Raw genomic sequence first — 26,162 nt, forward strand, 5'->3', positions numbered from 1 at the left:
CGAGACTATCTCAAAGTGCAATACAGATATTTGAGGTAGAGACAGAGATATTGCGAGATATTTTACGAGAAATGCATAATTAATATCTCAGTCATCAGCAATGTCAACAGCAAAATGAAATTGAATGCATTACATCAAACAAGGAATCACACATTTCCGTGTTTCTGAAATTCTTCACTTGTTTTGGGTCCGTTTAGGCAGCTTGAACAAGAGAAAGAGTTTTCTACTAGATTTAAATAAATCTTATTTTAATATTAGATGTGTTATATCTGTAATAGTGTAGAATAATCAATCATTTGCATATCACAGTTGTTATTGATATTTCTGAATTGCATATTGCATTTAGCCTAATTTTTTGGTTTGCACGAAATAATCAAGTCAAAGATGATCTACAAAAATATTTTATTTTCTATAGAATTATAGAATTATTTAATTTTCTTCTAGTTGCATTTTCTTCTAAAATGGAATCATGTTTCCATTATAATTCTATTCTATTAAATTATATTCTACACTGTAAAAAAACATATATTTGTTGGTTTTACCATAAAAAAAGGTAAGTTACCTGGTTGCCTTAAAATTTTGAGTTCATTGAAATTATAAATTTGAGCTAATACGATAAAGGAGATCGGTTTAACCAACAAAAACTCAAAATAGTATGTTATCTGACATTAATAGGCTACCACATTAATTATCTAAGTTGTGATAAATCATGAAAATATATATTTTTTTTACAGTTTATTTGTTCTATCGTTGCTGAAAATGTGTTTAACGTGATCTCGTGCACAGTAGCATGATCCTCATTAATGTTTCCAGCAGCCAGAGCTCTGCCACTTCCAGAAGCGTATCATTGCTGAGGGAAGTGACGCAGGGACGGGCTGGGCGAAAATAAAACCCTGCTCCCCCTTAAGTCTTGATGATTGATGATGTCAGGTGTTCTGTTTCTAATTAACGTTTAAATTAGGCCGAAGAAACCCTTTCGAATTAGCGGTGCTCCGCTTGAGACCGTCAGGATCCTCTCTCTCAGAGCCGCTTGCAGAAGAGAGATGGCGGGATTATCTTTAGAACTAATAATGCTCGCGCATTTGAGAGAAATGTAACACCATGTTCAGCTTCGGTTTCTCGGTGGGGTAATGCGAATGTGCTATTGTTGGCGCTGAAGGGCATCATTCTCCCTATCAGAAATCCTATCCATCCACATTACATTAATACCCATGTATCGTTTAGTAGGTTTAGCAGCTTTCCTCTGACCTGGCATTCTGAGGTGACCAATTCGTTAGGGACATCTGAACCCGACAGGACTAATAATAATAATAGTTATTATTAATATTATTATTATTATTGCTAGTATGCACTTGCAAATTTTAACCTAGACAACATTTAGCTTATTATGGGCCTATTATGATTTGTAATTTTTGACATGTCATATGGTTCCACCAAGACCTCTTTCATTTATCTTTCATTACATTTCTGTTGATATTTTAATTCATATTGTTACTTAAATGGAATTTAAAATAGCTTTAGGTGTATTCTAAAATTTCAGTTTGTTTATTTATTTGTTTTAAATACATGATTTAAAATGAAATGCTGAAACTGTGAGGGTGTGACATTACCGTATGGATACATTTGTTCAATGCATTGTTGCTCATTTGCCATAAAACATTGTATTGAGTTTGGCTGCATGCGTGTTGCCCACGTCGACGGTCTGTCCCCGCACTAATAGAATGTCGTGCTGTTTTACTGCTCGTGAGGAGCTTGGCTCGTCCCAGTCCCTGTACGGATGTCACCATATGGTTTTCTTGGCACGGACAATGCGATATTCCCGCGAACTGGCCATACATCGCCAATGACTCGTGTAAGAGAGAGGGACATCTATCACCCTAATCGATTATTGAAACCCTGTTAAATATTAGCAGATGTCAACATCGCCACTTGTTTTATTACCCAATGTTTTACATTTATGGGGAGACCACCAAAATATTCACCAGTGCAGGCCTCAGCAAGGTTTAAGAGAAAATAGGCTATACACACACACACACACACACACACACACACTAATACACAACACAGTTAATGCTAATGTTAATTTTAAACAATAAACAAAAATATAAAAAGCAATACAACTGAAGAGTTCCGTGCCTGCTATTTAAAAATATTTTTGAGCAGATCATGAAAATAAAAATCGTATGAATTAATCTTAGCCTTTGTATGCTTTAGCCTATGTATTACATAGCCTAAGATAAAATATTGTATAGGCTATGTGTATAAGGAAATATCTATATTTTGCTAAAAAGCAAGCTGAAACGAGATTTTTTTTTTAAATATATCGCATAATAAATGCAATGTATAGCACAAAGAAAACACGAAGTGCGGTGGAAGAATAAGTGGGAAAAAAATATGTCTTATTCTGTTGATCCGTTTCTTCAGTTCAGATATTCCATCAGTCATTTCTCTCTTCAATTTGTTGTCTTAAATCTTCTAATTAGTTTTTTTAATCAAGAAGTCGATATCTTCTTACCTGTGTCTTCATAGCAGGCGCACTGCGTTTCTCCAGTGTCCCACGAGCATCATCTGAAACCCTGTCCGAAGCTGCGCGTGTCAGAACAACACTGCTGCCTTCTCCCCTTCACCCACGTGCATTTTCACAAATCCATAGAATGGGACTGTCGTGCTGAATGAGATAGGCTATTACTGAAATATTTTGTGTATAGGAAATCCTATAAAAACAACCTTTACAACAAACCACTTGGTCAATATCCAGCTTACGCATGATATGCCTTTGCTATTAAAAATAAAATAAAAAAATGTCCACCAGCAAAATGCATGTAGCCTGTTTTAAGGCTTAACTGCTTATAAAAATGTCTGTGCTTTGGAAAGATCAACACCGTTAAAATTGGCATGACATAACATATATGTGTTTATATAATGTTAATGTTGTCCAAATCTCATGCAGTTTGTTAAACGATCAAATCCACAGAAATCATTTTTATTGGACTGGAACGACCGCAAGCTTTGCATTCTGATCTCGTGTGTTCTGATGACAGTTATACACGAGGTGTGAGGGAATTATGCTGTCATAATAGCCTCCAAAACTGCAATAATCACATCCTACAATATCTCAGTATAATTAGCGAGTTGTTCCCACATGGACAACTCTTGAATATCTTAAACAGGCCTATTAATTCTTAAGTTCATTAATGTCTTGTTGAATGTTTATTTTGTTTTGTTTGTTTATTTTTATTTTGCACTATAGGCTACGTTATTATTATTAAACTGAATATAGATTCGAATGCACATTCACATAAAAACAGAATGCTGGTGTTGGTGTTAATGAGCACACACACTCTCCCTTTTCAGGGAGGTATACGCGTGGAGCACGTGGTTTGCCCTAAGTGGGAGTGGGATGCATCAACAGATGCATAAACATACCGAGCCATATCCCCTCTCTTTAAACTTCAGGGGGAAACTCCTCCTATTCTCGGTCCAATTCATTATTGTGGTCTGGCCCTTTAAGACAGAGCAGCGGGTCAGCAAGTAGTGTAGTGTTTCTCTAATTGAACTTCACAAAAGCAATCAACAAGAACTAGTTAGCGGTTGCTTGCTGTTTTGAGCCTCCTTCAGACACGGCTATGGTGAAGATCCTCATGGAGCAGCTCAGAGAACACTGGAGCCGCATATGAGGACTAAAGTTCGGGTGCCCGTGACTCCTGAAGCATGGTGCTTTTGGAGAGCCACTTCAGAGTGAGGAAAAACGTTTAAAGAGAGGAATAGACAAGGCTTTTGTATGCATAAACAAGTTTGAACGAGCTAGGTGACTTCTATTCGAAATAGTTTCTTGGGACTGAGATGACCTCCAGCTCTAAAGACATGAAGGCAGGCTCCGTTTTGCAGTCCAGCGGCGAGGAGAGGCGGCGGGGTCCCTTGGACCAACTCCCACCTCCGGCCAACTCCAACAAGCCTCTCACCCCTTTCAGCATTGAGGATATCTTAAATAAACCGTCCGTCAAGAAGTCCGTCGGTAGTCTGTGCCCTCCGCGGGTGCTGGAGAAAGTGACCGGCTCGAGTGCGTCTCGGAACGGGATCAGCGCTCCGTCCTCGCCGTTATGCGCTCTGGAGGAGCTGGCGAGCAAAACATTTAAGGGTCTGGAAGTCAACGTTATACAAGCTGCAGAAGGTAAAATGTTTTGTCTCTTTTTTTTTAGAGAGAGAGAGAGAGAGAGAGAGGTTCATACTTGTGCATTCAGATTGTGTTTACGAATTAATGCACGAGTTTCAAGTTCGCAAATGGAGGTGTACTTTTGGAAGTGTTATTGTATAGCAGTAAGCTATTATATGTGCATTTTACAACGGATATCGAATGCTTATTTTTATAAGCATATACAAAATCAATAATATAAAGTATATATAACAAAAATATACTTTTTTTGTCAAAATGATTGATTTTTTTTAGGTTCAGTGATTACCAACTTGTTTTCTTCCGCATATTTTTTTTGTTAAACACATTTTCAGATATTAAATTAGATTTTTTTTGCTGAGCTAAATGTCAATAGCGATTCCTCGAGTGTGTCAGTATTTCAGGAATTTCATCTATACCCCCTAAAAATGAAAAGGTTCTTCGATAGTCAAGCAAAAAAACAAAACTATTCTTATTTTCATTATACAGAGTTCCTATCTGTTTCTTTGGCGATTAAAATGGTTTGTCTGATCATTAGACTGATTGTTTAAAATTCCAGTAAATTAAGGTTTTCTACAGAGGTTTTTGTAGCTCTAAAAATGTCCCAAAACCTTTGTTTTCAGAAATGTAGCTTAATATGATGGAAAACAAGCTAAAGAATGATAATGTTCAGTTGACATATTTACATAAAATGATGTTCATGTTGACATTGCAGAGCTGTCTTCAGTGGGTCACACTAATGGTTAAGGTCATCTGTAATAGGACTGAGGCCAGTTCTGTGGCGTGATAGGCTGCTTGATTAACACATCAAATATTTCAAATTTACTTGGCAATCAAAAGTTCAGATGTTTTGGAAAGTTTCTCCCCCTCTTTTCAAGAACAGCTGTTATGCAGCTGGAACGAACAACTGCGGCCTATCGCATAACACAACATGTGTACACTCTTAAAAATAAAGGTTATAATTTGAACCAAACAGGATTTTGCAGCTTAATTCCTCAGAAGAACCTTTTTAAGTTTTACAAGGGGGGAAAAAAAATAATCTACAGTCTGTTCTGTTGCTTTAAAGATCCTAGAAACTAGAATCTAAAGTGAACCTCTAATGTTGCATTAAATACTTTTGAATCTCCTCAGAAGCAAGACAAGAACAATAAACAGCCAAAAATAGGACCATTGAAGTACTTCCAAATAATGCTTTCACAAGTTAAAAATGGGAAATGAAACTTCATGCATTTGTCTATTTCAATTTTAGTGAATAAGCATTATAACGTTTGTGAATGATTTACTAATGAAAGTTATTCTGAATTGTGACCCAGTAGTCCTTACACACACACACACACACACACACACACACACACTCACCGCCTGCGTTATTCCTGGAAATCAACTCTCCTTTCTTTCCATTCAAAGGTCGCGAACATCTCAACGGCTTCGGCCAAAGACAGGCCTCCAAAAAACGACGGAAGTCCCGCACAGCCTTCACAAACCACCAGATCTACGAGCTGGAGAAGCGCTTTTTGTACCAGAAATACCTGTCACCGGCCGACAGAGACCAGATCGCACAGCAGCTGGGTCTGACCAACGCGCAGGTCATCACCTGGTTCCAGAACCGACGGGCCAAGCTCAAGAGAGACCTGGAGGAGATGAAGGCGGACGTGGAGTCTCTCAAGAAAATCCCTCCGCAGGCATTGCAGAAACTGGTGTCCATGGAGGACATGGAAGACCCTCACGGTGGCTCGGGGCCCATTTCTCCCAGTCTCTCCCCGAGGGCCTTCCCACAGTCCCCGTCCTCCTCCAGAGGCCAAACCACAGACGAGTTCTCCGAGGAGGACGAGGAAATCGAGGTGGACGATTAAAAGCGGGCCCTTGTTTTCAGAGAAGGGCATTTTTCACAACTTTTGCACGGACTCTGCGGAAGAACTTGAAACGCAAGCGAAGGTTTCTGTCTCCTTTGTTTTTAATTTATTGAAAGGACCTCTACGTTCTGATGTGCAGATCGAAGACATGGTTTAAGGAATACGCTTTCATAAGATCTGAGAAATGCTTAGAGATAAATGGTACAGTATCAAGACTGCAACATGTGTATGTACATTTTAAGCTTTATTTCTCGGCTCGATTTTTCGAAGGAAACGTGTGCAATTGTTTACACCGTTCAACACACATTTATGACCGCTGTGGAACCTCTATGCCAAAAGTGATTTTCAATTAAATTCTCAGCTGAATAGAATTATATATTTATAAATAATTTCAGAACATATAAAAAAAAAAAAAGCAATCACAAAGCAAATTTATTCAGTCTTCATTCTACATTGTAATTGTCAAGTCTCATTTCCCAAAGTTTTACATTATATATCCGTCCCTGGCACAATTCCTACAGGCATTATTTAACAAATAAAAAAAAATGTATGTCCAAAACAATGCAAGGGCAAGGTTGTGTATATATAACAAGTTATGATGCATCTAACTCGTTAAATTTATTGTAACATTCTATTTAATCCTCATTTATGTAAATAAAGGGTATATGTAATTTCACAATGTTTCCTTACCTTGAGTCAGAATTTAATCATGCATGCTGAGCTGAATTATAAAATAACAATTGGCATACATTTGTGGATATGTTTCCATCCATTTCACTCATCACAAATAAGTATCTCTTTTTAACAATTCTCTTAGTCTGTAATTAAATTCACAGTGGTTGAAAACGTTTAGCACCATCTTAAAATTTAAGACAACAATTCAATTTAAGTTTAACATTTTACAGTGTAATAAGGCAAAAGTGTCATGCATAAAATACCATAATGGCACACTCTCTGGAGTTAAACAGCTGAGAGAGGCAGAGCACTTTTACACATCGCTTCATTGTGTGTGTTCAGAGTGTTTGTGTGTGTGTTAAGTGCCTGAAGCTTAATTAGGACACTTGAACAAGGTTCCCCCCTCTCACATTGTCACGAGGACAACATAAAGCTTGCTTTCCTCCTCGCGCCATATGGTTTATGAATCTTCTCTAACACAAACTAGTCAACATGATTGATTAGGTTAACCCGCCTTTGAGTGCGCATTAACAGTTTCAGTCGGTCGAGCCCGAATAATACCCCACATCTGTGCCCGTGTGTTAAAAACGCCCATGAATAGCAGATGATTTGCATGCGGTTCCTAATGAATAAATCTCAATGGGAAGCCGGTGGAAATGGGGAGGATTGTTGCATCCTGGTCTGGCGAATTTCTTTCGGCCCATTTGTGTCCGTTTGTGAGCAGATCACGGCAGCAGTTTTGGGGCAGAGAGAAGATGGAAGTAGTACAATTGGCCTAATCGCTTGGAATAGTTGGGGTTGAAAAGTCAAGCAGATTTTTCTGAGCGCATTGTGGAAAGACTCGCTGGAGAGACGCATTCTCAGAGCTCAGTTTCTGCTCTAAATGCATCGGGTTCCAACTGAGAATAGCGATGATTGGAATTCGAAGGTATAATATGAATATAAATGTCTTTGGACTATTAGGCTACTATTGAAAAGCCTTGATTACACAGTGTGAAAATAGGCTATTCGAGAAAACAATTAAGCGCTTTAAACACTCTGAAAGGACCCTCGGATGATAGAGCAGCATGTTTCACTTTAGAGAAATATATAGGCTATGTTTTTAAAATATACTTTTAGCAAATCTGTAGGCTAGATAACATTTCATTCATGTAAAAGGCGGTAAAAGTAACCTTATAATTTAGACAGATCTGGAAACGCATGTGTGTGTTTTTTGTAGCAGGCTATGTTACCTATATGTTACCAGCCACAGACTTTGTAAAATCATTACTCTTACTCTATTTTCATTTCAAGTCTGAATCATGGCAAAGGCAATAAATAAATAAAAAAGCCAGATATAATAGAAATAAACCAATTAAAATAACGCTTTACGTAAGTAGCAATGAAGCTATTTGCTTACAGAATAGGCCTATAGGCTACTTCAATATTACCGTATTGAATGTTAGGCCTATTTAATATTATTAGACTATTATTATTATTTCTATTATTAAGCTATATTTTAGATTCTTTAAAAATATCGGCTAGGCTACTTAAGATTGTTTGTTATTACAGAAAAAAACCCCGAAATAAAACCAAACATTTTTAGCATTGAGTCTTTTTTTAATAGGCTATTTTAGCGAATCGCGAAAAATAATCGAAATTACATTAGAGTCCTATAGGCCTACTGGTGACGTAGTCCATTCTTTTAATTTATTTCGTTTTTTTTAAGTCATATCTATGTGTACATATAGCCTATGTAAATATTTAATGTAAAATAAAATAATTGCGAAAAACATTTCGTTTTCTTTAATTGAAAATTCACTGCAGAGTTGTTTTAAAGCCTACAATTATTGTAGCCTATACTAGATGATTTAATAGGCTACTTTACACGAGGGAGAAAAAAAATCCAGTCGTAATATTTCTTACTAAAATAGGCTAGCCTACTACAATTAGTAAACAAAAATTGGTACAAAGTAACATTAGTAGGCTATTCATTGACCCTCACAATTATTAGGTTTGTATTTTTTATTATTTTAACTGTAAATCTGTATGAATGTATAATGATAAAATGTTGGTCATAAGGAAAAAATATTATAAAATATATATTTTCAACAAAAAATAGCGAACAGATTAAAAAAAAGAAAGAAAAGCACTGACATTGTATAGGCTACAAAGACTGGTGGCCACAGAGGCAACATGGTAATTTGGTAAATAATAATTGTACCTAATTGTACCACGTTTGCCTATTACAACAACCGTGTATTTCCAAACAGTGTGTGTGTGTTTATAAGCCTATAAACGAGGCATTTAAAGCGTTTCTTATCACAACTGTTACATGAGAATTGCTTTCCCTGCGTTTCTAATAGACATTCTGCCTGAGGTTTTCATTGCATCTTCAGAGCACTCCATATAACGTATAGCCTACTCTTGAGATGAAGATGATCCTAATAGAGTCATTATGAGGTGACTGAAGGGGATTGGTGTTAGTGGAGCTCTCTTGAAGACCAACACTGCACCCTAGTGGTTGACTGACAAAAACACTGGCCATTCAAATATAAACATTCATTTCGACTTTAACAAGGCTAGACATCATGGCTCATATATATATATTATTTTTGAATTGCACTGAAATAATTTCATTTAAAAAAAGAAAAGGACACACAAACCTACAATACAAAATGCACTCAGTATTTTTTACCACTTAAAATTTATTTTCAAAAATACAAAACAAAAAAAATAAGTATGCACAGAAAGCTATTAAAATAGAATATGTGAAATACAAAATATTTACACCAATTGATATTTTAACATAATCCTATCTCGTCCTTTTGTCTTTTATAGTATAATGGAGTACCAGCGGTTGTGCCTAAAACGAGAGAGACAAGAGAAAAAGAGGAAAGCGTTAGAACATGAATTAAAGGATTGAAATAAAAAAAAAGCTAAGTATCATCTTGTTGACAGGCTAATGATTTTGTCACTAAACAGATATTGCTGGCAGAGCGTCATCCGCTGCACTTTAAAGCATATGAGGAATTACTTGTGCTAAACTCTCAACACTTTGACGCCCCACAAACCGCAGCAAGACCCTGTATGAAGCAATATGGAGAATAGCACTTCTATTGCATTTTTCAGACCACGAGGCGACATCAGGCATATGGCTTTTCCTAGTCCTAATAAATCTCTGCCTGTGAGATCCAGATTCCCCTCAGAAGATGTAAACCGGAGCACAGTAAATCGCTAGTGTGCCAGGGAAATATAGATCCCTCCTAAAGGGAAAGCAAACGGGCTGATGGTGTGAAAGAATGCGGTATGAAATTAGCTGGAGACGCTTGAGACTACAATACCTTTCCAAACCAGTGAGACAGCCAGAGACGCTTCATGGTCATGTGATCTGGGAGAGATTCGTTATTGAATAACATCTGGACCTGTAGCGAACCGAAGAGAAGAGAGGAGAGAAGAAAACGGGGCAGGAGGGTGAAAAAAAAGGGAAAAAATGAGAGGTTTAGTTAAAAATCTATCTCTACCACAAGTTAGAGAGATCAATTTTTTTGGTCGTTCAATTCGAACATTGATTCTATCTATTATGGGATTGAATAACAAATGATCCTAACTGGGATATACAAATCATACATGCCATTTATATAATTAATCAAATGTCATTGTTTGTCTAATACAGTGTCTGGAAGCATCGAAGCTGCACGTCACGTTCACTAACAATAGACCAATCAGCTGTAAGCTCAAGGCTAGACTCCATCAACACAACATGGGTGAATTCTTTGTTTCAAACACATTGATATGTATCATTTTAGTACACTGAAACAATTTTAGACCTGGGATCAACTGCATATAGTTAGAAACAAAAAATGTATTAAATTAGTAGACCAGATGCGACAAAAACAAAAGAGTTGGCTTTGAAATGAGTCATTTTTTCTTTAAAAGTAAATCAATTATAAATTCATAGCATATAAATAGAACTGGTGGTGATGCAAAATATTTGACAAAATATGACTTTCTGGTCCTGAATATAAAAGCAATGGCTCTTTAAAGCATGGGAAGAGAGAGAGAAAAGCGAGTCAGACCTGATGTTTCTCCACGTTAAGTCGATGACATAAGACTTTCCTCAGATGCCGCACTTCAGCCCTGACTGAACAACGTACAAACTTCTGCTGCAGGAACATCATTTAAAATGCATTAATTTGTCATCGCTTCTAATAGAAACAAACAAGCCGTGTTAAGGTTTTCCTGAGAGTGAATCGTGGTGCATCATATTCCTTCTGTGGCTGTGGTCTTACCTGTAGAGTTAATTTATTTTTGTCCTTCCCGGAAAATGACGAGCTGTAAAAAACAAAAATGAAATTATGATAAGATGCTTACCAACTCAGAACTACCGTTCAAAAGTTTTTGTTTTTTAAAGGGGTCATATAATGGTACATGCACTTTTACAAGTTGATTGTACTGAAATGTGTGTTGACCATCATATAATGATAAAAATCCATCCAGTGTTTTTGTTTTAATCTCCTAATATGTTTTCCCCTGCCTCAAATCAAGCCGTTCGACCGTGTGACCTCACACGGTCGGAAGCCCCTCCCACGATTGTTGATTGACAGCTGCGTTACAACACAGACCCACTCTCGCTCGTGAGAGCTGTCAATCATAGTCTGCGCGGATCGGCGCGGTCATTGTTGATATGCTGGAGCACTGTCTATGAGCAGAATGGCGTCTAAGCGATTGTGGTGTTCTGTTCTTGGGTGTAATAATAACGAACACAGCAGTCATTTTAATGTTCCTAAATCTGAACCGCTGAAGACGCAGTGGCTGAGTTTGTTTTCGAAGGGAATATTCCCCACGAGCAACGTCAATGCTCTCATGTTTGCGCGAATCATTTCTCACCAGACTGCTTTATAAACGAGGGTCAGTATAAAGCTGGTTTTGCTAAGAAGCTGCTCATGAAAAAAGGATCGGTACCAACTATTCGTGTTCCTGCTGAACCTCTAGAACAACTGAAGTGAGTGTAACGTTTTATTAAACTTTATATTAATATTAGTGCTGGGCAAGTTAACGCGTTATTATCGCGTTAACGCATTTATTAATTAATGCCGACAATTTTTTTATCGCGCGTTAACGCAGAGGTTTTTTTATTTATTATTTTGAAAGTCCGTTGCTCACTGCCTCTGAATACACATAGGCCTACAGTCAAACCATGATCACAGGAGGGGTGGGATGTTGGTCAGCCAGCAAATAACCCACCCAAACAAGCAGTGGAGGGGCTTTGGCAGGTTCTCTCAGGTGAACAGAAAGGGAGACAGCGCTCCGCGAGTGAATGACAGGCGCTCTATGGATAGTAACCATGGCACCGGCTTCTGTGCGCTACGCAGCTGTAGCCTTTTTAACTTAAATTAAAATTATACATAACTTTACCTGATAGGCCTGCGTTTAGTTTAGCGGGGATGCTCTGCCATGTGAATTCCCTCCTGTTGATGTCCTGATAACTATTTAGATTCTGGAAACTCACAAACAGCGAGCCGAGGATCAGTCTCTCTTCCAATGATTTGTGCTGCGCGTCGTGTACAAAAAAGTTAGACAATTCAACTTCGGCAACGCGCGGGCGCGTGCGTGAGGCGAGCATGACCGCAACAGTTTCACAGGAACGCACCCGCTTGTCGCTGCACCTGTGCTCGACCACTTCACCTCACTCTAGGCTGATTTATACTTCTGCGTCGGACCTAAGCCGGAGCCTCTACGCTATAGACAACGCGTTGGTTTTCATTTATATATCTGCGTCGTTGTCCGCGTCGACGCGCAATTGCACATGAGGGAGAGTGTGAAACCCGGGGAGCGGTTCTAGCAATCACAGCGCTTGCGGTACGCGTAGAATTGACGTTACATTTTTGGAGAGATGCACGTCAGGGTACGCGCGCTACACAGCTACTGCGCGAGAAACCATGGCATGCCATGACCAAACCTAAGCTGCTATCAGAGAAGTAACGTTGGTCGACTTATATCTGTAGTAGTGATCATGACCCTTTGACTACATAGACTGTTTCTGCTGCTCCCTGATACAAGATACCTGTTCAGAAAAAAAACAAGAAAACTGGACTCGTTTTAACAAGCTAGATAAAAGGTAATGCCCTGGCAGTGGCAAATAGCTTTGTTTAAATATTTGATTTGATTACATTAATGTTTAAGTTGAGATTTACAAGAAATATTTTATTGATACTGTGTAAAGGGAATACTGCTGGTATAAAAGCACCTTATTTGTTTAAAGTTTTTGCAAACCACATGTTGTTGCACTTTTGTAGCAGTACATTTAAATCAAAAGTGCGCAATACACTACTTTAGAATTCATTATTCAATTTTGCGCGTAACAATGCGATTAATCGCGATTAATCGCAAGAAAATCATGCGATTAATCGCGATTAAATTTTTTAATCGTTGCCCAGCACTAATTAATATTTATATTAATCTTTGCAAATCGCTAGCTGCACGCTTCACAATGAATGCGTCTAAGGTTTACACTCAGGGTACATTACGCATGTTTTCTATGTATGATGTTCTCAATATAATTAATAATCCCACGTTTATAATGAACAATGCGTTATGGTTATTGTGTTATTGTGTTACAAATGGTGTACGCACAGAACAGAGAGGCGGGGTGAGCAAAGCTCATTATCATTTAAAGTCATATGCACTGAAACGGCGTGCTGAAAACAGAGCTGTTTTTGACCAGGTAAAATAAGTGTTTTCTTACAATACTAATGAGAATTTTTAATTAAAGTATATTACAAACTTTTAATTTAGACCCTAAAGAATCATACTAGCTTGTACAAAAATGGCATTATATGACCCCTTTAATGTTTTTGCAAGAAGTCTATGCTCACTAAGGCTGAAATAATTTGATCAAACATACAGTAAAATCTGAAATGTTGTGAAATATTTTTCAAATTTAAAATAGCCGTTTACTGAATATGTTTAAAAGATGAATTTTCAGCATTATTCCTCCAGTCTTCAGTGGCACACGATCCTTCAGAAATCATTCTAATATGCTGATTTACTGCTCAAGAAACATTTTTCATTATCTATCTATAAATTACAGGAACGTCTGTCTGTCTGTCTGTCTGTGTGTGTCTGCTATTCAGATATCTCTCGAACCGTTAGTCCGATGGATTTCAAACTTGACAAGTGTTTTGCTACGGGCATGAGTAAGTGCAGTGCCAAGTTTGACGTTGTTTGAATAAGAAATGCAAAAGATATTGGTAAAAATATTGGTAAAAGAAGCACACACTGAAGATGTTTAGACGATGTTTAGAAGGTTGTGGTTTAAAAATAAACATTCCGACATAAACACTCTGTCAGCTAAACATTAAGTCATGCACAAATAAAAATAATACAAATAATTACTAAAAACACACAAAAACAGATTTTGCACGGGCACTGCACTAGTTATCATCAATGTTGAAAACAGTTCTGCTGCTTAGTATTTTTTGTGGCAACGGTTATACATTTCTTTCAGGATTCTTTGATGAATAGACAGTTCAAAAGAACAGCATCTGTTTGATTGAATTTTGTAACATTATAAATGTCTTTACTGTCAATTTAAATCCATTTAATGCATCCATTCAGAAAAAAAGTATATATTTCCTTAAAATCTTATGGGCCCGAAACTTTTGAACAGTACTGTAAAAAAAAAACATAATAAGCTTTACTGCCGTCTTACCTTTGCCTTTCCAGACATAGAGAGACCTGCTCATCGTATCTGTAAAAGTGAGCTTTGGAGTGGTCAAAGCTTGTGTACGGTAATCCTGTGTTATCTGGAACTGAATCTACAAGGAAAACACAAACACACTTTAAAACAATCTTAATAAAAACACATTAACAGCAGTCTCTATCTACATGTAATCCCATACCTTCTCCAGATGGCTGTATGATGCGTTCAAGACCCCGTGACTGATAGAATTCTTTAATTCGCTTGTCTTCGCCTGAGAAGATCAGATGGACATTTAACCACGACTGACCAGGAGTCACAATAAATGACACTCAAGTTCAGCTGTGCACTGTACTTACTCTCTTGGAGACCCGGGACTAGTTTGTAGACAATGTCTTGCATGACTCTGTCCAGCTTTAGATTCAGCAGGGGCTGCGTTTCGTGGATTTTGATGTTACACATTGGACAATATTTGCTGGTCTGGAGATACTTCACAATGCAACTCTTACAGACTGTGAAGAGAGTAAGTATTCAGTATAACAAAGTAGCTTGTCGATTTCATCAGCACATATAATAATTGTGAAGTTGGCTGCTTTAAGTCCGTGCACTCTAAAAAATGCTGGGTTGTTTCAACCTAAATTTGGGTCAAATATGGACAAACCCAAATGTTGGGTTAAAAATGTTATTAAAAAATTTACAGTTGAAAGTGAAAGTTGAAGTTGGGTTAACATTTTAAATTACATTTTTAATCCAACATTTGGGTTTGTCCATATTTGACCCAAATTTGGGTTAAAACAACCCAGCATTGTTTAGAGTGTGTTCATTTGAGAGTGTTATTAGGAGAGAGATAAAGTACACAACACTTACACGTATGGAGACATTCTGTGATTGTGGTTGCGTCGATAAAGTATCCCGCGCAGAGGTAGCAAACGATGTGTTCATTTAGGTCCTTTATCTTTATTTTAACTTCTTCCTGTGGTACCAAACAGACGAAAACATGTCATGCAGGTAGTTTGAGATAGCCTATGTGACATTCTGAATTTACGTAAAATCACCAGCCTTTGACATTAAAAGGGATAGTTCACCCAATGAATATTCTGTCATTACTTACCAGACAATGATGGCACCCATTGACTCCCATAGTAGGAAAAAAATACTATGGTTGTCAATGGGTGCCGTCAACTGTCTGGTTACCAGCATTCTTTAAAATACCTTCTTTTGTGTTCAACAGAAGAAACTCATTACAGGTTTGGAACAACATGAGGGTGAGTAAATGATGACAAGATATTCATTTTCGGGTGAACTCTCCATTTGAGGTGGTTTTAGGGCAGTCCTTGAATGCATTTCGACAGTACAATGTTGAAATCACAGAGTGTCTCACGTTAAAACGTATAAATAACACATTTTATCCATGGCCTTCCCATCTGTCAACTTCATGGCTATGGTCAGTTTCAATAAATTAGGTGACTAGGGGAAATAAACATCTATTCTATACTTTCTATTTACACATATCTATAGATAGCTGACATTGAATCAAGTGTCAGAAGTGTCCTGCATTGTGACAAGCTGAAAATGTTATTGAAACTACTTGAATCGAAATTAGGCTATGCCGTTTTTATGACCTCTTATTAATTATTATCAATTATTATTTAAAACGAAGGCAAAGTAGAGATGCCAAACGTGATAATTTTTTTTTTTTTTTTTAATTAAACATTTCTAGTCGATGTTAAAAAATAAATAAAAAAGAGGATAGATTTATGTATTTTTACATCACGTTCCTTTTCTGAAATGAAGTACAATGTGTTGTGTACAACTATTTACATGCGCGCTCCTTCATGTGGTGCGGCAGAAGCGCGCACTTTTCACTTTTCAGCGAGTCAGGTGTCAGACTCATTTGAAAAAAGCGAGCCTGGAACCGGCTTTATAAACCAGAGTATAGTCTAAGCGAGTACTACTAGTTTAATATCAATCATTGCCAGGACTTCAAGCCACTGAATTCAACAAGGACTCGATGTTGAGGTATGAAGAAAACGGCATGTCCCGCATATGCACCTTAGGTGTCACATTACGTCCCATGAATTCTAAAGTAGCCTACAAATACATTTCCTGTCACTTATGTTCAACACAGACACGTGCTGCCGAAAATGCATGCTGAAGCAGATCATAACGATGCACTTGTTCACCCGTCTGGGCCAACGCGCATCAATAATCATGTGGGATATCACAGCTCAGCACGCGACGTCAAACACCGCTATATTCGTTTAGGAGCGCAAACAACCCTTTTTATTCGTGTATTGAATTTTGGAGATGGGGTAAAAACTAAAAAGCAGGGGATTCGAATGGGACGGCTTTGACAAGAAAACCACCGCCACGGAGAACAAAAACACAACCGCGGCTAGACACAGTGGATTGATTCTTCGCAACACTCACGCCTGCGCAGACACGCAGCACGGTCTCGCGCTCCATCTCTCGTCTTTCGCGCCACACAGAACGCCCCTCTCACGCGCGTTTATAGTAAGCGCGGGAAGCACGCGGCAAAAGACGGACGCAGAAACCTTTATCGCCCCTTTCACTCACCTCGTTCCTTAAAGGGTCGAGCTTGTAGACGTTCTGCAGCTGATTTCTTAGCCGCATAGCTATCGCCATCGGACCTTGTTCCGCCATCTTTGGGAATTCTGCATACTTCCGGGTAACGGGAGAGTGGGTGAGTTCGGTCGCTGAGAGGCGGGGGGACATGCTGGTTTGGTTTTTACACACACACTCATTTTCATCCCACATTGATATTATTATTGGGTGTGTGCAAACAGCATTCTAAAGTAGCCAGTCAGAGTAGTCTTCTTCACATGCGTTTGACTCTTTAACTCTATTTATCTATGAGAGAGATCATAGGCTATATGATAGGATCATCCCTTATACAAATTAACCATGGTTTTATTAAAGTAGTGGATTGATTACCATTTGAAAAACACAGTTTAACTACAAATACCACTGCTAAACTATGGTTAGTATTGCAAAACCATGCATGGTTAAACTAGTTTTGGTTTTGGTTTAACTAGTAAATGATGTTTTTTTAATTTGTAGCCTATTAAAACCATTGTTAATTTTCGTAAGGCCATTACCTACAAACTCAAATGGAATAGAATAGAGTAGAATAGAACAGAATAGAATAGAACATGGATAAAATGTTCAAGATTAGGGGGGCCAAAGCGTATACATTTATGAATCTGTGGACCCCGTATTGATCAAACACTTTTTGACATGTGTCAATATCTATGGTGGTTATGAATAGAATAGAACAGAATAGAATAGGATACTAACTCAAACCTGCTTATATCTCCATCCTGAGACCTTCAGAAATAATTTGCTTTTATTTTTCTCTCACTAAGGCTGACATGTAAACTAAGCATAATACTCTCAAACACAGCAACCTATTTAAACCGTCTTTTTTTACCTTTACTTTTTGAATGAGAATAATTATTTTATTTGAATGCTACAAACAATTGTGTATGTCTAATTTCCATTTTATGTGAACACTGGAGTAGATTCACATTTAAAGGAATTTTCCTATGTATATGTACAAATGTTTAGCTTGCCGTATTTAATGTTTCGAGAATGAAAACAAAGCTGTGAGGTATATAGTGTACGTCATGTAGGCCTACAGTCGGTTCAATTTGGTTGTAGGCCTACTGTTGTATAGGCTGTCTGTCTGATTGATCATTCAGTTGATAGGCCTACAAGTATACAACATTAAAATTGTATCTTTCCATTAAAATTGTATCTTTCCAAAACAATTTTTGGTGACAAGAACTCTGGACAGTTAACTGTTATTGACCTCTTGAATGACCATAACCCTTACAGCAAATGTTTTTTATTTGTGAACAATTAAACCGTTACGTTTGCCAAAGACTTTAGTTTTTTGCATGTCATTTTTTTTGGTTCTTACAAACTGTAGGACAGTTACAATTATTTTCGACATTTGAAATTGTTTTCGATTTCAATCGACAGGATGCCACATATACTGTCTATAGGGCTTAATTTGTATATTATTTAACCAATAACGTATTGTATACCCCCAAAAAGTGTAATGTTGCAACGTGACCGCTAGATGTCCCTATACTTACTTGAATGTAGTTATCAGGGATTCCTTTTAATGCTTCAGAAATAAGTGAACAGCCCGCACTTGTTCTGCAGTCCAAAGTCTGGTTTCTGCTCTTTTTCATGACTTTTGGAATTTAGCAAATCCAAATTCATCGTTATTGGTTCCAATTCAAATGTATCTCTAAATGTGCTGCAGCAGTGTGCCTTAAAAATCTTCAGAAAGAGTTCATTTCTACCACACTGATATTATAATGTCTGCTAATCATGGCTTTGGAGATATACAAGTACAACATTTGCTTGAGAAAATAATTTTGTAGATAGTTGGATGGCACACAGAAATATTCATTTTAGAATTGGTGAAAAAGTACAGCATTTCTTATTTATTCTTAAAAGAATGGCTTAGAACAAAGTGTCTTTATGTGCATTGGTTTTCCTCATTTTAAGAAATACTGTCTCATAGGTGGTCTATTTTTGTCTTACCTGTCAAAACCCATTACAATTAGTCCTGTTTTCACCTGTTTGGACTCGATGTGTACTTTACACAAAAGTCTAATATTGACTGTCATTGCGAACCTGAATGAAGCAGTGTTTAACTCAGCAGTAACTGTAGATATCCATATGAATTTTTAACACTGCAAGTCTGAACTGTGAAGCTGTGTTTTGTTTTAACAGACATCTGATGGGGTCACCGCACATCTGAGTGACAGCACCTGACTCCACATACAAATCACGCCTTCGGGGCGGACAGAACACAACCACAAGCTCTGGCGATAGCTGAGCGCATCAAAGAGAAGAGAAAGAAATGCTGAACCCTTTGGCGCACAGTGGCATTTATTTCTTCGCCTTATCTCAGACGGTTTATGGACAGTAAGACCTTCTCTTGTTGCCTTTTGTCTAGACGCATATCAAATCCTTCCAGCTTCTCTCCCTAGTATCTAAAATAAAATAACAATTTGATTGTTTCACCTGTCAGCCAAAGGCTATCAAAGTGAAGAAGATAAGGTAAAATAATGTCCAATAAGTGGAGTCATTTCCATTGGATAGAGTTCAGTGCAGAGGGAGATACGAGAGGGATGTTGCAGAAGGTTTAATGAAAACATGTCACTAAAATCACTGGGTGATACAATCTGTTTCTTGTTGAGATTCATTCATGTGAGGGAGAAGAACAAGAACATGTTTTACTAAAGCAATTACAATTGCCGACCGCCTTTACCCTGAATTGAAGCCATATCTTGATAAGTGGAAACAATCCGTCTTATTGATTCATTAAAAAGCTGCTTTATTTTCTTCACCACTAAGATGTGTAAAAACTCATGCAGCATGACTGAAGATATGTAACCAGTGGAGCTTTCTCAAAACAACTTGGTTCTGTATTTCTATTTTCATTTGATTAGAATTAGAACAAATGGTCTTAGCCCACAATTGCAAATTAATTGTCTATTTCGAAAAGATTCCACAACACTTTTCTGAGATGCTATTTTCTCCTGAATTAAGGGATTTAGTATTTCTCCTGTAGGCAACCCAACCACAAAATATTATAATTTTTTTAAACGAGATAAAAGAAAAGGGAAAGACTGCATGCTGAATTCAGTTCCCCCGGCCTAGACCTGTTCACCTAAAGCTCCAAAAACAACCAAACAAACATCCATACAGGGGAGGAGCCTCGCCTGCCAAGTCATGCCAAAGTGAGGCTCTCTGTTTGGGGCGCACAGACTTTTGCCTCCCCCTGTCCCAGAGCAATCAGAGCATGTAGGGACGGACACCGAGCTTTTTGTTTTCGCCTGCTCCAGCAATTAGCTGCCAAGTGGCAAGCTAATGAAGATAACCCCCTCCAAGAGCCCTGGTCAGCTGCCAGGGCGCTGACGACAGCTCAAAACACAAAGACTCTTACGGGAAGAAGAGGGGGTAGTTCGGGATCATTTTATTGTCATTTCTTTTTTAAAACAGATTGTTAAAATTCTGATCAGTCAAGCCCTGTAACATAATACAACATGCACACACCTGTGACTGCACATCATTTGAATTCTACATTGATGCATCAAAACACGTTACCTATTAACTATATTACTTGGTGGAAGAATTATTTTTATTAATATAATTGTTAATAAATCCAACAATTTACTGAAATACTGTTTTTATAGCTTTTATTATTTTATAAAGGCCTCTCAAGGCTGTGAGTTACATTGATATAGCTTATTAATATATTTACATTATTAGTCATAGTAATTCTGAGGCTGGATAGATGTTATTCTTACTTACAATTCATTGTTGACATTTGCAGTAAATACTAGCTTATATATTATGATTCCTTACAATTTGTTTGGTATGTAGTTGATTAAAAACATTTTTTTTACATTGCTTCAATTTTCTAAATTAGAAATGTGAGTATCAACAGCATCTTTGAATCTGTAGTCGGAGGCACTGAACTCTATCAGCTCCTATAACCTGATGAGTTAATTGTCAATAGTGAATGAGGAACTGAGTTATATTTCTGTGACCTGGATAACTGAACTGACAATGTGTGCACAAAGAAGAACAGACTTGACAACACACGTTTCACCATCCTTCCGTGATGTTCTACTTATAATGTTTTGATCCTATATTTCAATATTTACATATTGTCTACTGGTTTAAGTATGTTCACTCAAAACAATTAAAATCCAAATCTTTATGTATCGTCTTGTTTTAAGTATAATTAGCAGACAGTTTTTGTTCCCCACCAGGGGGCGCTAGTGCAGAGAGTGTAGGCCTTCTGGGCAGCTGATAGTCCATCATTAGGTAACTGTAGTTAACCTAGACAAACTGCCCATGTCTGTATGTCTATTCTATAATGACTGGCAATATGCCCGTAATCTGGGTGTGCCAGCATAGAGTCTGAAGCTTTTCAACCCAGCAGTGAGATCAGAGATTGTGGCCGAACTAGCTCTGAAAGGTAGGCTATGTTTACATTCAAATATATATTTTAAGCAGACACTATCTTAACAATACAATTTAAAAAGTTGCGTTCTGTTCCAGGTATTTTTGTTGGTTGGTAAACTTTACGGTCCATGCAATACTGCACAGAAACAGTACGGGTGCAGTGCTAGAGACAAAGAAAACAATACCAAACTACTAAGGCAAGCTCTTGACACTGTTTAATGGTAAATGTCTAGAAAACCACCATCATGTGTGTATTATTAGAATATCATAAATTATGAACACTTTTGCTTTTGTGTTAAATTTTTTTATTTTTGTGTTAATTTTATTAATTTTGTGTTAAAAGTTTAAAAATAATAATCAAATTCCACGATATGTCATTAATTAGGAATTGATCAGTATTTTTATGTATATTTACTTATTTATTTTGGAATATGTATTATCAACTGTTGCCCAGGAATACATCTTCATATGAACATTTGAAATCAAAGACCATAAGTTTGGCGGTCCAACACATACTGGATAATGTACGATTTCATTGCAACATGTCAAAGACTCACATATGAAAATAATTCTTTAAATGGACTTCTCAGTGCCCCATGTGACCCCACAGGACTCGGTTAGAGTTGATATGTGTGCATTCTGTTTTCATGGTAACGTTTTAAAGCAGAATGGATTGGGGCAGGGTACACACGATGGCCCTCTCTGATTTCACCCTCTGGAGAATGTACTCAGGTGGTCCTATCAGGTGTGAAACTGACTGCTTCAAAGACAGGGGATTTGTCAAGACAAGCTGGAACCATGCCCAGAGCGAGGGGGTTGAATGCTTTTAGGGTTTTCTTTTAAAATGTCACAATGCTGTCATTCACTAAGTGTGGTTGATTGCAAGCAGACCAGACTCATTTTCTGATGCTTATTCTTATTTTTCCACAGGTAGACCGCGGGAGAGATTACTGCAAGCATTAAGGAAACCATTTTGGACCCATCTCTGACTGGTTCAGACTTTGACACCTTCAATAGCAGAAACCAAAATGACCTCTGCATGCAGAGATACTGGCAGGATTATGTTTTTGTCAATTTAATTAAAACTAAACCCTGTAATTCCGAATGATTAAAAACTCTGGTTTCCAATAAATCATTCAGTTAAATCAATGACAGGTATGGGGCCGCTGATGGCAAAAGACTGAGCTTTTTGGTCTCAGATGAACTGGCATGGCATTCACGCCCGAAACTCCTGTTTGTTCAGAGGAGCAGCAGCCGTGCTAGCCTGGCACGGCATCACATTCCTTCATAACTGGCTCATTCTGGACTGGGCCCAATATAAAATTTGAACATAGAAGTACCTTTTCACAGGTGTTAAGACTGATACAGCAGCCAGTTCAGATGGGTTCTTCTGAAAGGAATCAACTAAATGTAAACCTCTCAGAAATGCCATGCTGGAATTGTGGGAATCAGTGGTTTGACCTGCATTGTTTTGAGTGGTACAGACTCCAAAACAACATTGTGGAAGAATCTTAGAGATGTATATAACGAAGTTCAAGGTTCAGGGATGGAGGTAGGAACCGGCACACGATGAACATAACTTTAATAATATAAACAAAACAAAAGTAAAGCAGCAGCGCCTCATGGACATCTGCCGCCTAAACGAAAATAGAAATAATAACATAATGTCCTAGGCCTGGTCCACTCATCTTGCACTGTCATCACTCCTCCTTTTATCCTTCCAGAGGTCCTCCGTGGGACGAGGACGGCCTCTGTCTGCTACATCCCCTGGTGGATGGCAACGGCTTCGCTGGCTTTGGGCTCCTGGCCACGAGCCCCCCGTTCCCTCGCTCGCCTGCTTCTCCCTAGCATAGCGGAAGGCACCAGGCTCTGGCCTTAGGCGAACAGGGGTAACTCCTCCATCCCCTCATGGATGGCAGATGTCCCTCCAGAACCCAGGCGGACGACAGCGAGTTTATCCATCCCCCCGGCAAGTCACTCCAGCACCACCACCTCGGGTAGCCACTGGCGGTAACCGCTACTTTGTGCTGCCAGACTCCCTCAGTACCGCGATCCCCCTCAGTTGGGCTTTCTGACAGCATATCCCTCCTTCCTCCGGGGTATTGGTACCGATGTTCAGGGAAGGAGGAGGCGGGAACCAGCAAACAATCAACGTAAACTTTAATCACAAAATCCCCCCCCCCCCCGACCACTGCCGCATAAACTAAAACAAAACAACAACATAAAGTCCCAGGCCTGGTCCTCTCTCGTCTTGCACTGTTGTCACTTTTCCGTTTATCCTTCTGGAGCTCCTCCGTAGGACTCGAGACCAGTGTGGCACGCAGGTGATGTTCATTAACACTCGTGCTACCGGCCTCACTTTGCTCCCACGTCTCTTGGCCCCGCCCTGCTTGCCACAATGTTATTGGAAAATAGTTCATCTTTTATTGGATCAAACCAAACTACTGTCAATTCCCACAGAAAACAATGCTTTTTGTTTGCTCTTACAATGGAATCCAAGTCAGAGTGTTTAGAAGCAGATCAAAAGCTTGTGGATTTTGAGTTGCAAAGTCATCTAAACCTTCATTTTGATGTGGGTCTGCATTTCTTGGTGGATAAATATTTGGCTATGATTTACCGCTGTAAATCCTGTGGATGGAGTTTGCTCCATACAAATATTACCCTTTTAATAGTTATGTCACGTCCCTTCCGTGCCATAGCTGGAATCCTTTGTTAGATATCAAGCAATTAATTTTGTCAGAGTTGAGATTGGATTTTGCAATTAATCTATTTTATTCTTGCAAATGATTAATGACAGTTGCTTGATAGGTGATGGATTAAGACATTTTCAATGTTCTGATAACAGGTCAAGAGAAATTGCATGTTTTGGAGCCTTTGATAAATCAGGTTTAGGCTTACCCAAAGATTGTAACGTGACACAGCAGTTTCCGCTGTAATTACTGAATGGCTGGATGTTCCGCCATTGTTATCTGCCATGGCTGTTTGAGATCATGCTTTAAGATGGCAAGAGACCATGTGCAAATCTAGCCCCACTAGGCCATGCCTAAGCAGTCAGAAGGGCTCACCTAACAGCCCACAATGACGCAAGAGACGCCAGCACCCGATAACCGCTAATCAGAAACCTTGACCGCCCGTGAGACGTAGCAAGCTGGCAGAAGCAGATAGTGGTCGTCTTTGAAGATTCAGTTCTTTCTGAGTTATGCTTTTGGCTCTTGGGGAAAGCTTTGATAGTGTTACAAAAAAGGCAGGGAAACCCTTATACCCACGCTACATTAAGGAGAGGATTGTTTTGGAGACTGTATTCTTCTGTCTGGTCTTCTTACAACCAACATGCAGGCATACTTTCATCTTTGGGTTACATCTTTTTGTTTGTAGCATGCAATGTTACTGTGCTGTTCTTGACTATGCTAGTAAGAGTAAGAGGGAGACAGACAAGGAGAATTCATTCAATTTTGTATTGCATTTCTGTTCCAAACAGGATGCTGGCCCTCATCATTTAGATCCAAGAAGATTTGAAAGTCCTTTGTAGTGGCACAATAAAAACCATCCAAAACCACTAAGGAGCTGAGTGCAGGAATAACTTTTGTGACACGCCAATCCTTAAAGCTTGCATCTTGAAGCTTGAAGCTTGCAGCTAACACATACACACAACAGGTGTTTTAACCCCACACAATTAATGACACTCGCCTTCTAGCATTGGTCACATTACATATCTCCTACATCCTTTTTGGTTTGCATATAGTACTTCTTCATAACAGGGGAATAGGAACGATCTGAAAATTGTGTATGTTTTGGACAGGTTTGTGCTGTGCACCAATCAGAATGGTTGAGAATTTGAATTGAATTTGAACTGAGGTAGTAAACAGGATGCTGAGTTGCGATTCAAATTTGAATTTAAGGAAATATGATTAAAGTGAATTCAAATAAATTCAGTTTTAGCCTTTTACTAGTCAAGAAAGCATACCACTAATGCAGTAATGGCGGTAATGCATTCTGGGAAATAGTTTTTGCACCCTGGTTCACAAAAGTTGATATATACACTCACCGGCCACTTTATTAGGTACACCTGTCCAACTGCTCGTTAACACTTAATTTCTAAGCAGCCAATCACATGGCGGCAACTCAGTGCATTTAGGCATGTAGACATGGTCAAGACAATCTCCTGCAGTTCAAACCGAGGATCAGTATGGGGAAGAAAGTTGATTTGAGTGACTTTGAACGTGGCATGATTGTTGGTGCCAGAAGGGCTGGTCTGAGTATTTCAGAAACTGCTAATCTACTGGGATTTTCACGCACAACCATCTCTAGGGTTTACAGAGAATGGTCCGAAAAAGAAAAAACATCCAGTGAGCGGCAGTTCTGTGGGCGGAAATGCCTTGTTGATGCCAGAGGTCAGAGGAGAATGGCCAGACTGGTTCGAGCTGATAGAAGGGCAACAGTGACTGAAATAACCACTCGTTACAACCGAGGTATGCAGCAAAGCATTTGTGAAGCCACAACACGCACAACCTTGAGGCGGATGGGCTACAACAGCAGAAGACTCCACCGGGTACCACTCATCTCCACTACAAATAGGAAAAAGAGGCTACAATTTGCAAGAGCTCACCAAAATTGAACAGTTGAAGACTGGAAAAATGTTGCCTGGTCTGATGAGTCTCGATTTCTGTTGAGACATTCAGATGTTAGAGTCAGAATTTGGCGTAAACAGAATGAGAACATGGAACCATCATGCCTTGTTACCACTGTGCAGGCTGGTGGTGGTGGT

The 26,162-nt window shown here is 38.6% G+C and overlaps 2 protein-coding genes and 1 long non-coding RNA gene across 4 annotated transcripts; 2 read left to right on the forward strand and 1 right to left on the reverse strand.

Annotated features, from left to right (window-relative positions):
* Positions 1–3,315: 3,315 nt before the first annotated feature.
* Positions 3,316–6,417, forward strand: lbx2 (ladybird homeobox 2). The gene is made up of 2 exons (XM_056250147.1): positions 3,316–4,171; positions 5,579–6,417. Exons 1-2 carry the CDS (start codon positions 3,844–3,846, stop codon positions 6,022–6,024), a joined length of 774 nt encoding a protein of 257 aa, XP_056106122.1. The 5' UTR covers positions 3,316–3,843; the 3' UTR covers positions 6,025–6,417.
* A 2,949-nt stretch (positions 6,418–9,366) lies between these two features.
* Positions 9,367–17,062, reverse strand: pcgf1 (polycomb group ring finger 1). Of its 2 annotated transcripts, none has more exons than XM_056250149.1 (9): positions 16,958–17,062; positions 15,248–15,353; positions 14,740–14,892; positions 14,583–14,654; positions 14,393–14,498; positions 10,971–11,013; positions 10,758–10,841; positions 10,023–10,103; positions 9,367–9,544 (listed from the first exon to the last, which is right to left on the reverse strand). In XM_056250149.1, exons 1-9 carry the CDS (start codon positions 17,042–17,044, stop codon positions 9,494–9,496), a joined length of 783 nt encoding a protein of 260 aa, XP_056106124.1. In that variant the 5' UTR covers positions 17,045–17,062; the 3' UTR covers positions 9,367–9,493. The 2 variants fall into 2 exon arrangements, with proteins under 2 accessions (XP_056106124.1, XP_056106123.1); XM_056250148.1 differs by having other exon boundaries at positions 10,758–10,844.
* LOC130084724 (uncharacterized) lies at positions 16,957–19,993 on the forward strand. The gene is made up of 2 exons (XR_008807060.1): positions 16,957–17,084; positions 19,151–19,993. It is a non-coding gene; the product is annotated as an uncharacterized LOC130084724 (long non-coding RNA).
* The last annotated feature ends 6,169 nt before the right edge of the window (positions 19,994–26,162 follow it).

The sequence above is a fragment of the Rhinichthys klamathensis genome, unplaced genomic scaffold (genome assembly GCF_029890125.1).
Source record: "Rhinichthys klamathensis goyatoka isolate OS25496 unplaced genomic scaffold, OSU_Roscu_1.1 h1tg000068l_1, whole genome shotgun sequence".
In the NCBI taxonomy this organism is placed as follows: Eukaryota; Metazoa; Chordata; class Actinopteri; order Cypriniformes; family Leuciscidae; genus Rhinichthys; species Rhinichthys klamathensis.